We start from the raw sequence: 16,452 nt of genomic DNA, 5'->3' as shown, positions 1-16,452 counted from the left end.
GGTCACATTATTATAGCTAGGTGATTTCCTTTTAATATCGAAGAGTTTACAAGATCATTATTCAGGCCATAAAGAAACATGTTTAGATTCCTTAGAGATTTGCTTCAATCACGCAAGACGTTTGGCATCTTCTTGACCAAATTCCTCAAGAAGTGAATATGGTTGCAGAGGCTTCGCAGCTGTTGGTCATTTTTGTGATCACTCTTACACCTAGTTCAATAACTTTCTCAATTTAAAGTTTGTTTTGGAATAAATTATATTATATAAAATTAAAAAAAAAGTGTAAGTTATTTTGGTTTAGTTTCATAAATAGCATGGGTTATTTTGCTATAGTTCCAGAAATAATGTGGGTTATTTTGGTTTAGTTTCATAAATAATGTGAGTTATTTTGTTATAGTTTCAGATATAGTGTGAGTAATGTTGGTTCAATTTTAAATAGTGTAGGTTATTTTGCTATAGTTCCAGAAATAGTGTGGGTTACTTTGGTTCAGTTTCATGAATAATGTGAATTATTTTGTTATAGTTCCATAAATAATGTGGGTTATTTTGAGTCAGTTTCATAAATAATGTGGATTATTTTGTTATAGTTCCAGAAATAGTGCGGGTCATTTTGATTCAATTTCATAAATAGTGTGGGTTATTTTGTTATAGTTCCAGAAATAGTGTGGTTTAGTTTGCGATAGTTCCAAAAATAGTGTGCGTTATTTTGGTTCAGTTCCATAAATAATGTGGGTTTTTTTGCGATAGTTCCAGAAATAGTGTGAGTTAGTTTGGTTCAATTTCATAAACAGTGTGAGTTATTTTGTTATAGTTCCAGAAATAATGTGGGTTATTTTGATTCAGTTTCATAAATAATGTGTGTTACTTTGTTATAGTTCCAGAAATAGTGTGGGTTATTTTGCAATGGTTCCATAAATAGTGTGAGTTATATTGGTTCAATTTCATAAACAATGTGAGTTATTTTGTTATAGTTTCGGAAATAGTGTGCGTTATTTTGATTCAATTTCATAAATAGTTTGGGTTATTTTGTTATAGTTCTAGAAATAGTGTGGACCATCTTAGTAATATAGTAAAGGTGATGGGTAAAGCCAATTAAGCTATAAGGAAAATGAAGCTAAAAACTAACATAGATTTTTAGTTTTTAGTTTTTATGTTCTTGCTAGAAATAGAGGCTTACATGAAACTGGAGGGATGAATAAGGATATAGGAAAGGTGATGGCTAGGATACATAACAAATGCAGATGGAATCGTACACAACATGAAAACAAAACTAAACAAATTTGAGTAGGTTGTCTTTTTTCTGCCTTGGTTAGCATTTTATGTCATTCCATGTGCATTTCTTCCTCCTACCACACGGTTCACAACAATTTTTCTTTTTTTATAATGAAGGACTGGATGATGCTTTCGAGTAGAACAATGTAGGAGCGGAGACAAAATATATTAATAAAGAGATTGCATTGCCACAACTACATACGAAAAGTGAATCAACAAAAAACCAGATCGTATCCATTAGGCCACCCACTGTGGAAGTATGATATACGCCGGTGCGGCGATCAATCACGAATGCAAATGCAATTTGTAGCATGAAACAGGGTGGATATCAAAAATCCCAATGAGGTATTATTACACAAGTTAATGACATTAAATTTATAATCCGACTTGTAACGTAAGCACCACTTCTATGGGATTTAAGAAATGGAAGAGTTGACAAAATAACTCATTCAGAAATCAACAAAAACATCACCACGGATGTAGTCATTATCTACCAAACTGACCAAAAAGTAGCTGCTCTGCACCTGCAAAAGTTGAGAACAAGATCGTGTCAATATTACTACCTTGATTTCCATCAAAAGATGGAGTGGAAAGGTGTCTGGGTGGGGGATCTCTGTGTAGTAAGCATACATTTCAACAATCAAATCATAAATATGTTAACAATCAAAATCATAAATATGCTAACAGGCAAGAAGAGACATTTCAACAATCAAATCATAAATATTAAAGGTTTTTGATATGTAGCTCTTGGGGGAGCAGTTGGGTTGCATACCAGAAAATTGGACAAACATCTTCTTTAACACGGAATATATTTGCAGGGTTTTTCAATCAGATCAAGATTCAGCCAAAGTAGTTAGTACAATTGTCAGGGGAACATATTTGGTGGTAAGTTTTAATCAAACAACTCATATTGTTTTCATGTACATCTGAAGTCAAGCCAGACAGAAAAAGAAAGATATGAAAAGAAAACCGTTAATATAGCCAATGCAGATTTCTCCATGTTGAGAGTATAAAGATGCAATGTCCTAATACCATGAGCCAAAATCTTCTTGCACATCTCGGTTCCAAGGTGAATTCCGTATAATCTCACAACTTCTCCGTTGTCCTCAATAGGCTCCAAGGCAGCGGTAACCTTAGTTGGTATCTACAGTGTGCCATTTTCTTGTTTGTAAAGTGGGGTGTTGAGGAAGAAAACAGCAGAGTGAAAAGTAATTCCAGGAGCAATGGGACAAGTAATTCCATTTGGCTACAGTCATTCACCAAGTTGGCGACAGTCATTCACGAATTCAGGGCGCCATCATCAACCTTTCTCTTCGAATAAGGTAGATCACTCTGATACGCTTCTGGAGAGGCGAGCCCATCAGCTGCAATGGTGTCTGAGTGGCTTATCTTTAACTACAATTTCTTCATCCTCAAAGGCTCCTAATATGGTGATTCAAAAAAATGGTGGAATACTGAAATTCGAATGGAATTGAAAATGAAAACAGAGATGAGGAGAGATCGAGAGAGAGAGAGAGGGGTAGAGAGATCAATCCGATTACAAAAGTGGAGGAATTGTTTCTGTGCAGAGGAGAGATCGAGATTAGGAAGAGAGATTGAGAATGAAGATCGAGAAATAGGGATTAGGGGGAAAGACTGAGAAACGGAGAGAGGATCTGACGTGAAAGGTTTGCTGTTAGGGAAAATTGGAAACTCATTCTTGGGCCGGCCTTATTGTGTTGGTTTGATGTTGAGCTTTGATTTAAGGGTAAAGTACAAAAAATTACCTCAACTATTTGGGTCACGACAGTTTCATACCTCATCTTTTAAAATTGACAATGTCATATCGCATCTTACGAATTTGTGATAATGTCATACCTCCGTCAATTTTTCTGTTAAATGCTGACGTGACAAGAGACGGAGACCACTTTCTATTAAAAAATTATTAAAATATTATTAAAAACTAAAAAAAATATTTAATATTTTTTAAATATTAAAATAATAAATAAAAGTAAAAAAAAAAAAAGGTAAAGTACAAAAAACTACCTCAACTATTGGGGTCACGACAGTTTCATACCTCATCTTTTAAAATTGACAATATCATACCGCATCTTACGAATTTGTGACAATGTCATACCTCCGTCAATTTTTCTGTTAGTTTTTCTGTTAAGTGCTCACGTGGCTTGATTCGGGACATACTTTCTATTAAAAAATTATTAAAAACTAAAAAAAAATTATTTAATATTTTTTAAATATTAAAATAATAATAAAAAGCAGAGAAAAAAAAAAACCATCAGTTCGTCCCTCCCCTCCCCCTCCCCCCTCCTCTTTCTTCCCCCCACCTGCAAACCCAAAAAAATAAAAAAAATAAAAAAAATTTGAAAACCCAACAACCCCCCCTGCGGAAGAACAAGAAGGAGAAGGAGGCGGAGGAGGAGGAAGAAGAAGAAGAAGAGGAAAAAAAGGAGGAAGGAAAAAAAAATAAAAAAATTCCCCCCTTGTCGGCGCGGAAGAAGAAGAAGGGAGAAGGAGAAGGAGGAAGAAGAAATAAAAAAAAATTTGAAAACCCATCAACACCCCCCTGCGGAAGAAGAAGGAGAAGGAGAAGGAGAAGGAGGAAGAAGAAGAAGAGGAAAAAAAGGAGGAAGGAAATTTTTTTTTTTTTTTTTTTTTTTTTTTAAACCATCAACTCCCCTACGGAAGATGAAGAAGAAGAGGAAGAAAAAAAGGAAAAAAAGGAAAAAAAAATAAAAAATTTTGAAAACCCATCAAACCCCAAATCCACCACTTTCATCCATTCTCCACATCCTTTTCCGCACCCATCCTTCACCTTCTCTGCTCACCCATCTTCCCGCCGACGGGATCTGGGTTTTTTTTTTTTTTTTTTTTTTTTTTTTTCTGGGTTGCAGGAGGGAGAAGAGTGTGGGTGTGGGTGTGGGGAAATTGAGTATGGGTGTGGGGGGAAGACAAATTAGATTTTTTTTTTTTTTTTTGTTGGGATTTGCAGGTGGGGGAAGAAGATGAAGATGGGGAGAGGAGAGAGGAGGGAGGAGGGGGGAGGGGAGGGACGAAATGAGGGTTTTTTTTTCTGCTTTTTATTATTATTTTAATATTTAAAAAATATCAAATAATTATTTTTTAGTTTTTAATAATTTTTTAATAGAAAGTAGGTCCCGAATCAAGCCACGTTAGCACTTAACAGAAAAACTAACAGAAAAATTGAAGGAGGTATGACATTGTCACAAATTCGTAAGATGCGGTATGATATTGTCAATTTTAAAAGATAAGGTATGAAACTGTCGTGACCTCAATAGTTGAGGTAGTTTTTTGTACTTTACCCTTTTTTTTTTTAATTTTACTTTTATTTATTATTTTAATATTTAAAATATTAAATATTTTTTTTAGTTTTTAATAATATTTTATTAATTTTTTAATAGAAAGTGGTCCCCGTCTCTTGCCACATCAGCATTTAACAGAAAAATTGACGGAGGTATGACATTGCCACAAATTCGTAAGATACGGTATGACATTGTCAATTTTAAAAGATGAGGTATGAAACTGTCGTGACCTCAATAATCGAGGTAGTTTTTTGTACTTTACCCTTGATTTAACCATTAAATAAACGTATCACCTGGTTTTTTTTGTTAAGATTTAAAATTTTGAAATCATTTCCATTAATTTTTATTTTTTTATTACATTAAATCTTTGTCATTTTTATTAAAGTTCAAGTTATTTTTATTAAATAAAGTCATAAAATGATTCTTGGTTAAAATAAATTTAATCCAAGCCTTTTTCATTAAAGCTTTCTAAAATTAGAGCTTGAATTTGTAGGAAGTGTAGTATATGGTCGAGAGTTTATACACTAGATTCATTATTTAAAAACAGCTTGAGCGATTGCGCAAAATAATTAGAAATTAAATTATAATTGTTGAATTCATGAAATTAAATATTAACAACTTATTAAAAAAATATTGACTACACAGCAAACGAAGATTGATGACAATAATGACGCAGCACAAAGCCAACAGGGGATACAAACGTAAACCTAGGCTTGGCATTTTTAACTCGACCCGACCTGATTCGTTAAAACTGGGTGAGTGATAAACGGGTCGAGTGGTTAATGGGTCAACCCGTTAATCACCCGTTAAATACTGGGTCATTTTGGGTGAACCCGAAAAACCCGTTAACCACCCATTAACACCTATTATTAAGGACTTTTGTGTAATTTCAATAGTCCTAATAGAAAAACCTTAGGTCCCTCACGACTCTTTCTCGTGCACATGTTGCTCTAGATTTATGTACTCATTCCCTTCTAGCTTCGGTTATCTCCCTCATCTTACCAATAAGTTGTCTGCAATCTCATAAATTTCACAGTGCAAATTAACAATCCAAACAAAGATTGGAACTTTTAATTTCCATTTTCTGTTAATTTCCTAGAGAGAGAGGGGGGAGGACCCGGCGGGGTTTGTATCGGCGGTGGGATTGGGTTCAGAATCTATTGACAGAGCAAAAGAGGAGGAGTCGGGCTCCGAAGCCATCGCCACGGATCGCCATGGATCGCCATCTGGAGCTGCTTGTTGATATGGGGCTTCTTGGGTAGCTGAATTTGGAGCAGCCGGCGCTATGCAGTTTGTACAGACTGCACCAATTTGTCTATCTCTCTCTCTCTCTCTCTCAAACTAGAAGGCAGAGCTTTCTGTTTCTCTTCAGGTTTCTTTCATCAAGCTCACCAGAAGGCAGTGGAGTCTTTCTGCAGATTGGATGGAATATAAAAAAAAAAAAAAAAAAAATGTTAACGAATGAGACGGGTGATCCATTAGCTTAACGGGTTGGGTTTGGATGATTCGTTAACTTAACGGGTTGAGTTTGGATAACCTGTTAACTTAACGGGTCGGATTGATCCGACCCGTTTACAAGTCTACGTAAACCATTGAAGAACAATGTTCTAGAATTCACCAGTGTGTAGGAGAAAATCGAAAGGTGTATTTGATTAATTTTGAATGTGTATTACACTAGAAGTCAAAAGGCTTAATTAAGCAACTCAGCCCCGTGTAAGTTTAGTGGTCCTATGAAAATTGAAATGACATAAATTGGACAGAAAACCAAAAGTTCGATTTTTATTACAAACTTTAAAATGATGTTTTGGATGTCTAAACGACATCGGATGGCTAAAATCCACCCTATGTGACAAAGAAACAATGAGTTTGAAAAGGGATGTCATGCTCTTTCCAGAAATGTATTATGCACCCAAAGCGAAGCTCGGACGCCAAATTTTTAAATTCCTGGTGCGTTCTTTTTTCTTCCTTCGATTTGTTTCGTCTTCAATCCGCTCGGTCATCTGTTCTATATCAATAATCACAATAATCAAATAGTGACGACATAAATAATTGTTCATTTTAGTATATTTTCCAAAGAGCTTAACATCTAAAAAGCATAAGAGAAGAAATAAAATAATGCGTGATGATGTCAATGTATCTTCTTTGTTTTGTTTTACTCTATTTCATCTATGCAACTTCACTTATAATTCATAAACAAAATAGTTTTTTAATTTAATGAGTGTTAAAAAGAGAAGAAATATGTATTTGTGAAGGAAAGTGTTATTGACACTCCAAAAATCTCATTCTACACTTCTCATAAGTGTATTTTTCTTTTCAAATATAAAAAGTTTGGAGTGTAGAATGAGATTTTTGGAGTGCCAATAACAATTCCCTTCGTGAATTGTGATATACTTATATGAAATTAGTTATTTGTAGGACCAGGTAACCATAATGAGTAACGGGATTAGAGAACCATTATTATATTTTAATAGTTTCGAATTTTTCTCTTTCCTCCTATTAATGGTAAATAAAGGCACATAAGTTTTGAGTCAAGAGCATGGGAACACATTAGTGGCACGTTTACGTAAGGGTAATTGGAATAAGGAAAGGGAATTAAATTCCGATTACATGGTGTTTACTAAATTTTAAGGAATAAAAAAGTGGTGGAGCCCACACGAAACAGGGAATCCAATTCCTGAAATTGGAGGAACGGGATTCCCTAGTTTTGTGAGGTATTTGAATTCCTTGAGGGTAAGGGAATCGGGAATGCATCTTTTATTCCTATTATACCCTCACTTGTTTCTTATTATCCCAACATTGCCCTTCATTTGGCACTCATTATGTCATTTTTAATAAAGAAATAGAATATATTTATACATTTTCATATAGATAATTTTATTATATAAATTTAATTAAGAATTTAATTTAATTAATTAGTATGAAAATAATTTATTTATGTAAGGGCAATTTAGTCAACTTAGTTTTCATTCCGATTGAAGTGAATTAGTAAACAACTTATATGGACTCAACATTATTCTTGCCATCTTTTAATAAATAAATAAAACATATTTATATATGCTTATATAGATGAATTTTATTATATAAATTTAATTAAGAATTTAATTTAATTAATTAGTATGAAAATAATTTATTTATGTTAGGGGAATATAGTAATCAACCTAATTTTCATTCTCCCTCAATCTAATTCCTCTCAATTTAATTACGGATTAGTAAACGCGCCATAGATTGTTCTAATTCAAAGTTTTTTTTTTTTTAAAAAAAAAGGGGAACTCTAGAATTTATCTCAAAACATCCAAAATCTTTTTTTTCACATAATTGAAAAAATAAAATTAAAAAAATATTTATATACAATTTGATAAATATAAAAGGACTCTACCATCTCCATTACATAAAAATATCTCATAAAAAATTTACCTAAACCATCTCTAGGGGCGCTTAACGCCCATAATAACAAGAAAATTTTCATTGTAATAGGAACACAAATGGTATATCACGTGTTTTTATGTAAGTGGTGAGAAATTTTATTTTTTAAGTTATTAGCTTTTTAATACACATATCTCACTATTTGTATAGTGACACGTGATGTACCATCCCATGTTCTAATCATATTGAAAAATATCTCTATAATACTAAGAGGCCTTCCCAGCATGCAAAGGTGTGTGCAATAAGACTTAGTTTAATATGATTTCTTGTTTAAGTAATTAAGTAAAATATGGGTGTGTTATCCATATGTCTTTTTTCACTTCTTACACAATATGTGCTAATTTTTATCATTTAATATTCTTCAATTTATTTAATATAAAAATTGAAAATTAAAAGAATGCGTAAAAAATAAAAAATGTGCATGAATAGCACACCCCCTAGTTTGAGTAATCACGTGACCGGCACAGATATGTGAGACAGGACTTGCAAACTTACAATGCTACACCGAACCGTCGTCGTTTGTTAGCCTGTGTTATGGGGCCGAAAAGGGGCCCAAAGAGGGCCGAAACGGTCGTCGTTTGGATCCGAACATTTCCGGAGACAAAGCCAGAAAGAGAAAGGAATAATTCTCCGGAGTTGGGAGTGGAGACTGAGCGATGTACTTGAAGAAGCCGTTATGGAGCGAGGGAATAACACCGAAGGCCTCGTCCGGATCTGAACAAGAACCGCCATCCACCGCCGTCGGCGATCTGGTCAACTCGTTGACCCAGCAGAGAGTGTACCGCGAGGTCACGCTCGCGCTCCGCAGCGGGCTGCGCGACGTTCGCGCCGAGTTCTCGTTCCTCCGTGTCCGCGGCCTCCGCGGTCTACTTAAGTTCCTCCGATCGGTCGCCGAGACCGACTCAACCATCAACCTCTTCTCTCAGACCCAATCGCTCCCCGAGCTTCAAGGTAACCAGAAAGTTACAAACATCGTAATTTCTGTTTAATCTTCTGATTATTGCAATTGATTTAATTATTGTTTTACAGTGGTGCCGGTGCTGTTTCAGCACTCGCTGAAAGATTCGGGCGATGAGATCGTTCGGAATTTGGATCACATTTTCGGCGTCGAGCCGCTGAAAATCACGAGCCCTTCAACCGATTCCGAGGTCTCGCTCGCGCTTAGGGTTTTGGAGGGTTGCTGCCTGCTTCATCCAGACAGCGCGGTCTTGGCTCACCAGCACAAAGCCATTCAGGTACTCAATGTAGCCACAACCCTCAACCAAAATCTGTGGAGGTTGGATTTCTGAGATGAAAATGTAGTTTCTGTAATTGTTTTTTGTGTAGGTGTTGATGAATATATTACCGACTCGCGGCGTGATTGAGCAAGGAGCTTGTTTGGATGCTTTGATTTCTATTATGTTGGATTCATCAGCTAATCAAATGGTAAAGCTTCAAACTTCAGTTTTGGTTCAATTTTATTGTGCTTGGTTTTGGAGTGGTGATGGGGTTTTATGCTTCGATTGTCTTTGTTTTTGTGTAATGCGCAGGATTTTGAGACTTTTCATGGTATTGAGGAGGTTGCAGAGCTCATAAGAGATAAGCAAGTTGATGAGAATCTCAGGTTTTGATTTATTTTCTCTTGTGCTTGCTTTATTTTTTCTTATGTTAATTTCGAGTGCACAGTATCTGGAATTATGATGTTGAGATGGTGTTCTCATTGTCCTGAATTGGGATTTGAAGCTCTATCTGCTTAGTGTAGTTTTTGGAGGGTAAAGTCTTTTGAATGAGTAGTCCTCTTGATAAATTCTGAGGTGATTGGCAAAAATAGGTGTGGTAGCCAGACGATTGCTGTGTCCTGTGTGTGCTAGTTCTTCATCATAATCCTTGCATCTTTATCATGAGTTATGCCATTTTTTGGCTTGCATTTGACGGGTCTTGATAAAATCCCGTCTTTCCTTACCTTCTAGGTTTTAAGTTGAGCTATGTCCTGTTGCTCATTTTCATGTTTGTCAATTGAGTAACGAGGCCATCTTTCGTTGCTAATATAATGCACACTGAAGAAAAACACCTGTTGCATTTGATTAGGTTGAAATGTGGAGAGTTCTTGCTGCTGCTCATTGGTCACGTAAATGGGAGGGATAGGCCACCCTTGGCAACTGTACATGAGGACATAAGGCGGCTTTTGGGTGAGAAATCTGCTTCCTTGATATGGGCAGCCAGTCAGTTTGGTTCGACTCTTGATCCGGAGCAGAGACTAACTGCACTTCACATCCAAGCTCGTCGTGTGATAGAGTCCTTAGACTTGTACTGAGTCTGAAAGTAGAACGCACTCTAGGAATTTCCGTTTGTTTTTCAGTGAAATCACATTTAATCTGTAACCATGTTTTTGTCCATTTGCTTGTCTATTAGTTTACAGTGGCTGATTTTCAAGAATGTTAAAGAAAATGAGTTGGAAGAAAATGTGTTTCATAAACGAAACAAGTGTAGGGCTGTAAATCGGCTCGAAACATTTCGAGCTCAACTTGTTTTTGTCTCGTTCCAGCTGGGTTTGTATATCAGGCTTGCTAGGAAAATGAACCGAGCTTGAGCTTTTGGTATTTTAGGCTCATAAATCCAAATATTACATTCATTTTCTTAAAATCCAATGTCTTGGAGCTGAGCCAAGCTGAAGTTCGAGCTTCTCTACAAAATCAATTCATTCAAGCCAAACAAAGCTTTGAGTTCCGATTAAAAACGAGCGAAACCAAGCTTTGAGCTTGAATTATTCATTTGAACCAAACTTGAAAATAGGTCTACGAGCTTATTCGAGCTGATGTTGTGCAAGGAGGGCCAAAGGGCCATGTTTAGCCTTATAGCTCTGTAAAAAATTATATTTTAATGAACAGTGCTAGACTATATTTTATATCACCTCCATCCTAGGGGCCAAAGGGTCATAGGTCAAACATAGCCCTTTGACAAAAAACTCATCTCCAACGGAAGGGGCCTAAGGGTCAGGCCAAACATAATCCCGTCAATAATTTTTCATTTTAATTGAATTAACACTGTTTTGATCTTTCATTGCAGTTCATCTTGAGTTAGAAAATGGTCCATTGAAACACCCTTTTGCACCTACCACAAAGTCAAGCTTGACATTTTGACGCTAGTTAGCTGGGTTGAAGTGCTGGCTGGAAATGGCCAACCCTCTAGCCTGATTTGAGGGTTTTGGCCCGGTGGGGCCCACAAACCCTTTGCCCTAGCCCTCAGTTGGAAATGATTTTCATGTCATTCCGAGCTACCCTTTGGACGGGTTAGTTGAAGATGGCCTTAGTACTTAGCTTATCTCATTTACTCCCCTATTTGAGCTAAAACAATAACTTAAATGTGAAATTTTTTTTTACGATATTCTTATTTGGTTGGTTTATAACATTGGCGGCGTTGAGCCACTTAGTACTATGGTCTAGTAGTATTCTTCTTCACCTCTTAGGTTAGATTCTCGCTAAAGGCGAATTTGAACCACATTATTGCTAATGCATTGTGAGGTTTTGCCCACTCCCCCATCCCCTTAATGTAGATAATATTGTTTGGTAAAAAAAAAAAAAATATATATATATATATATATATTAACGGTGTTGAGCATGGACAATCTGAAAAATTAGAACAAAAATAATAAACACAACCAAACGCCAACATATCTCTTATTAACTTGAATGGGAGTCGATTTCGAGAGTTCATGGAGTGTCCCACCTTAAGAGCATTTTCTTAGCATTTATCTTCTATTGAAGACACCTCGATCAATCTCTATTATGATTGTTTTGGTGGCCAATTTCCAACTTTATCTCATCAAGAATGACTTTAATCTCATCGAAGACTTTAACAGTGTAGAAAATATATCTCAATTCACTACTTACAACAATCTCAATAATAAATGCTTTTGATTGGCTCGAACTGGAAGCAGTTAAAAAGGGCTTGTCCGGTAACGTACTACAAATGGTTTTTGAAGAACCGTTTTGTAAAATGAAAATGACAAATAGGATTTGCAATTTTATGATCTAAGAACGCGTTTGGTAGTTTAATCCGAGAAAGATTTTTTTGAGAAGAAAAACATTGAAAACGAGCTGGGTACCAAATGTAAAAAAATATATAATAAATTTGTGTTTGTTAGTAATGGTGATGGTAATGGTAATGGTAATGGTGGTAGGGATCATGACTGAGATGAGAGTGGTGTTGGTAGCAATGGTGGTTGTAGTAGTGATATTAATGGAGACAATAGTGGTGTTAGCAGCGGTAGATATAGGTCATGGCAATAGTAGGGTAGAGGGCGGTGATGGAGGAAGTGGAAGTGGTGGTTGCCGCGGTGACTGCGATGGTGGCAGAGGATGGTTGTGTTAACAATGGTTGTAAGAGATGGTTGTGAAAATGTTGGTTGAGAGGTGAGAATGATAGTGACGGAGGTGGTGGTGGCCATGGTGAGGATAATGAGGTGGAGATGGTGCAATGGGAGGTGGTGGTGGTGATGGTGGCAATTATGTAATCAGAGGTGCAAGTGGTGGTGGTTATGGTTAAACATTGGCAATAAGTCAGTTGTGTCGATGTGAGATGGTAGAGGTGGCGGAGAAGAATATGGTGGTGGTGGTGGTATGGTGACAATAGTGGTGGCATACATGATTTTATCTTTTATTAAAGGGAACTGTTATGAATAATTTTATTTGAACCCATATTACCTCTTTCTATACTCTACTTACTCTTTAATTAAACTGTCAACATGCTTGGCCTCTCAATTGTGTGAACAGACTTGGGAATCGATGGCTTGGTGAGCCTCTACTCCCACCCCCGGGCATCAGAACTATTCTTTGTGAGCAAAGGAATTGTGCTTGCTGGGTTTATTGACACCCAAAACCAACCATTCCAAAAGGTTCTTACAGCAGGAGATGTGTTTGTTTTCCCAAAGGGTTTGCTTCATTTTTATCAGAATGATAGGTACGATTTCACTAATATTTTCTCAATTTTCAATAACTAGGATCCAGTGATTGTGGGAATTTTTTGTGCCATGTTTCAGTTTGATCAGGATATGATTGAGAGGATGATAAAGGGGTTTCTCACTCATCACATTGGAAATCTCACTCCTAACAAGCAGCAATTCAAAAAGTTAAATCCTACTATTTGAAGATAATTAAATGGTTCTAAGTGTATGATCTAGTAGTTAAATGCATAGGTGTGGCATTAATCTCATGAGTTTGTGGTTTGAGATTAAAAATCATCATATTCTAATTTATGAGGAGGGGTTCGGATTTGAGTACAAGCGGATATCTTAAACAACATTCCTAATTCATGTCTACAAAAATGATTATAAAGAAAATTAATAGTGAAAAGACAAATCAATAAAATCTTGAATGAAAAAATAAATAAAAAAGACATGCTTATAAATATAAAATACCAAATGAACCAGACAACAAAAATGAATTAACCTCAAAATGTTAGTGAAGAAATGTATACCTGTGCCATCGGTTCCCATGTACAAGGGAAGGAACATGTTAGACTTTATAAAAATCCTCACCTCTTTCGCTAAGCTTATTAAAGAACGTAGAATAAAAATTGCATGATTAGGGTTTGATGATAGGATAAAGATTACGTGATGGTAGGATTTGATTATTAGCTTGGGTTTATTGATAAATTTTAGTTTTATTGTTAATTTCATCTTGTACTTGATAGTAATTATGCAATCAAAGTTTAAGTTGGGTGCAGATTGAGATTGTATGGGTTCAAATAAAATTTTCTAACTGTTATTAACACTCCAAAAATCTCATTCAGCACTTCTCATAAACGTATTTTTCTTTCTAAATATAGAAAGTTTGACGGGCAAAATTTGAATTTTGAAGTGCCAATAACAATTCTCTTATTGTGGCTGGTGGCTTTAGAAGGATAATTTCTAGACGAATTGGCGCTGGTGGCGTACTAAGGGATCATTATGGAGATTGGTTGGGAGGCTTTGCTGTCAATTTGGGACAATGGCAGGTTAGTAATGCTTAGTTATGGAGTTTATATTTTGGTTTGCAGATTTTTTTGGATAAGGGTTTTGCTGATCTTATCATTGAGATGGATTGTAAGTATGTTGTTATGTTGGTAAGCAAACTCTTATGGATAACTTTTATCATCTTGACACAATTATACAAAGCTGTAGATTGATGATGAGACAATTGAGGAGATGTGAGTTGAAACATATTTACAGGGAGAAGAATTATGTCGTTGATCAGTTGGTAAACTAGAGTTTTAATATGGATATTGGCGTTCATGTATTTGATAAGCCTCCTGCTTGGATTTGATCATCGCTCATGGATGATACTAATTGAGTCTCTCGAACTCGCTTTGTTTCTTATGATGTTGTAAGTTAGCTTTGGGTTGTATTCCCCGTTTCTTTACAAAAAAAAAAAAAAAAAAAAAAAAAAAAAAAAAAAAAAATTCCCTTATTAAAACTCAAAACTCTAACTTGTTGTAGGCATAATTTACTAAACAATTATGGAGGCCAAAGAGAGAGAGATGTGAAATTGTGGTGTGTTATATTCCACCCCATTGTGCCTTTATTCCAAGATATACTAGGATTTACATAATCACATTCCTAATCTAATAGGACCGCAACACTCCCCCTTGAGTGTGTAAATACTCAAGTAAATGGCGCATCAGGTTTTCAGTGATGAAGTAAGTATAGTTGATGAAGTCGTCGGTATAATGAGCGAATGCGAGTCTCAGATCAACGGAAGAATGCATAAAAAAAAGTAAAACTCACAAAACCTCGCTATGGTAAAACCCAAGGTGGGAGAAAAACCCATAGTCTAAGGAGAAAAGTGAGAAGTTGCATTAAGTCAAAACTATATGTTTTTTGGATGCAAGTAGAAGAGCTCACAAAGGTATGATCAGCCCAGGATAGGTGCCTCGTTAAAACCTAGTTAGGTAGCAAAAACCCATTGAGAAAAATGCTCCTAATCTGGAAAAAGAGTACATTAAGATCAAGTGAGTATATTTCTAGATACTCCCCTTGGGTTTGACATAACTTCCACATGAGAACTACAAGCATTGCATATAAATAGTTAGGCATACCAATTCCTCCGACAAGCTTCTGGAAGGTTGACTTCGGCAGTGATGTTGTGTAGAGGTTGGCAAGGTTGTCTGGGATCGGCTTGCATGACTTCAATCGCTTGATGCTTTGCTGAAGTAGATGTAGATGCAATGTGTCTTGGCGTTGACTTCGTTGATGTATCAAGGCTTGGTCGGGTTGATACATGCGGCATAATCTTCATAGATTGTCATTGGGACTTAGGAATGGATGAAAAACAGCAAGTACTTCGAAATGCTCAACACCATGTCTCACTTGTGGCGTAGTGAAGTAAGGTGAGTCTTGGAACGATTCAAAGATTTCGCAACTAAGGTCATATCGTGGACCTCCAAGATATTGCGATATCCCTAATGGTAAAGACATAACCATTTAGGTATTTTACCTTGTGCGGGTTTGATAAGTAACCTGCGTCAGCATAACAAACAAGGAAAACATCATTCTAAGGATCAGGGGGGTTGGATACGCTCAAGATGCGTTGGGATTTGATTTGCCCAAATTTATAGTACCTTCAGAGTACGTCTTTAATACCAATTCAGTGGTTACGTGTAGGCGCGATGCTACATCTTAACAGTGAAGGAGATGTCCTGTCTAATACAATGAGATAAGTACAATGAAGCACAAAGTTTAACTTAGACATGGAATTTCGGATTCCATAACCTCTTCAAAGATCTCATTTGCATATAACGTATGGACGATCAAAGGTATACTCAAAGGAACACTTTTAGGGTGTAGTTCGACTGGTAGACCAAAATACTGTCAAAACAATGCTTCAACTTCAGGTCAAGGCATAAACGAGTTTTCCTAAGATTTTTCATCTCAAATTCCATCTTCAGGTGCAAGGAAGTTTTCTCAAGCTCTTCCGAAGTCTTAGTGAGATTCGTGTTAAAGACATAAACTGTAACTCTAACAATTCAAAATAAAACTTCATAGTTTAACATGCAAAGCCATAATTCATATCCCTGACTAATCAAATAATCACTTAAACGGGTATACCACATCTGTCGGAGTGTAAGTGAACGCCTCAAACAAGTTAAGAGGGTGTTCCGTGGTTTGGAACTATTTGAATTAGTCCATGTAATTCTTCGGGAACTTACATGTAAATCACCTATATCCCCATGGAGAAAACACTAACCACATTTCACGATGCTGCTATCAATCACAGGATGTTTTGAGAGAAACCTTGCACTATAAGGTGTGCATCATATCACACTATTTCATTCATCTCATAATGTTTCCTTTCCCACTTGTAACACAATAGGGTTACCTTGGGCAGTGTAGGAACAACAGGTCCAATACACACTTTGTCAAGAAATTTGACCTAGATTGTAATTTCGGTTGTCTAATCAGTTCTACGTTGTCACTTAATCAACG

At 36.1% G+C, this 16,452-nt stretch overlaps 1 protein-coding gene and 1 long non-coding RNA gene across 2 annotated transcripts; one reads left to right on the top strand and one right to left on the bottom strand.

The window, feature by feature from the left end:
• Nucleotides 1-1,594: 1,594 nt before the first annotated feature.
• On the bottom strand, nt 1,595-2,965 carry LOC148695813 (uncharacterized). Its single transcript, XR_015964707.1, has 2 exons — nt 2,305-2,965; nt 1,595-1,796 (listed from the first exon to the last, which is right to left on the bottom strand). It is a non-coding gene; the product is annotated as an uncharacterized LOC148695813 (long non-coding RNA).
• Nucleotides 2,966-8,538: 5,573 nt separating this feature from the next.
• Nucleotides 8,539-10,634, top strand: ISI1 (binding protein). Its single transcript, XM_068474049.2, has 5 exons — nt 8,539-8,963; nt 9,042-9,247; nt 9,339-9,437; nt 9,542-9,615; nt 10,080-10,634. Exons 1-5 carry the CDS (start codon nt 8,669-8,671, stop codon nt 10,303-10,305), a joined length of 900 nt encoding a protein of 299 aa, XP_068330150.1. The 5' UTR covers nt 8,539-8,668; the 3' UTR covers nt 10,306-10,634.
• The last annotated feature ends 5,818 nt before the right edge of the window (nt 10,635-16,452 follow it).

The sequence above is a fragment of the Pyrus communis genome, chromosome 7 (assembly GCF_041283825.1).
Source record: "Pyrus communis isolate YQ-2024b chromosome 7, ASM4128382v1, whole genome shotgun sequence".
NCBI lineage: Eukaryota > Viridiplantae > Streptophyta > Magnoliopsida > Rosales > Rosaceae > Pyrus > Pyrus communis.
This window is presented reverse-complemented; position numbering and strand designations above follow the sequence as displayed.

Coding starts and splice junctions, on each gene's coding strand:
- ISI1 (XM_068474049.2), top strand. CDS start 8,669: ATGTACTTGAAGAAGCCGTTATGGAGCGAGGGAATAACACCGAAGGCC. Junction 9,438..9,541: donor ATTCATCAGCTAATCAAATG/GTAAAGCTTCAA, acceptor TGTAATGCGCAG/GATTTTGAGACTTTTCATGG. Junction 9,616..10,079: donor CAAGTTGATGAGAATCTCAG/GTTTTGATTTAT, acceptor GCATTTGATTAG/GTTGAAATGTGGAGAGTTCT.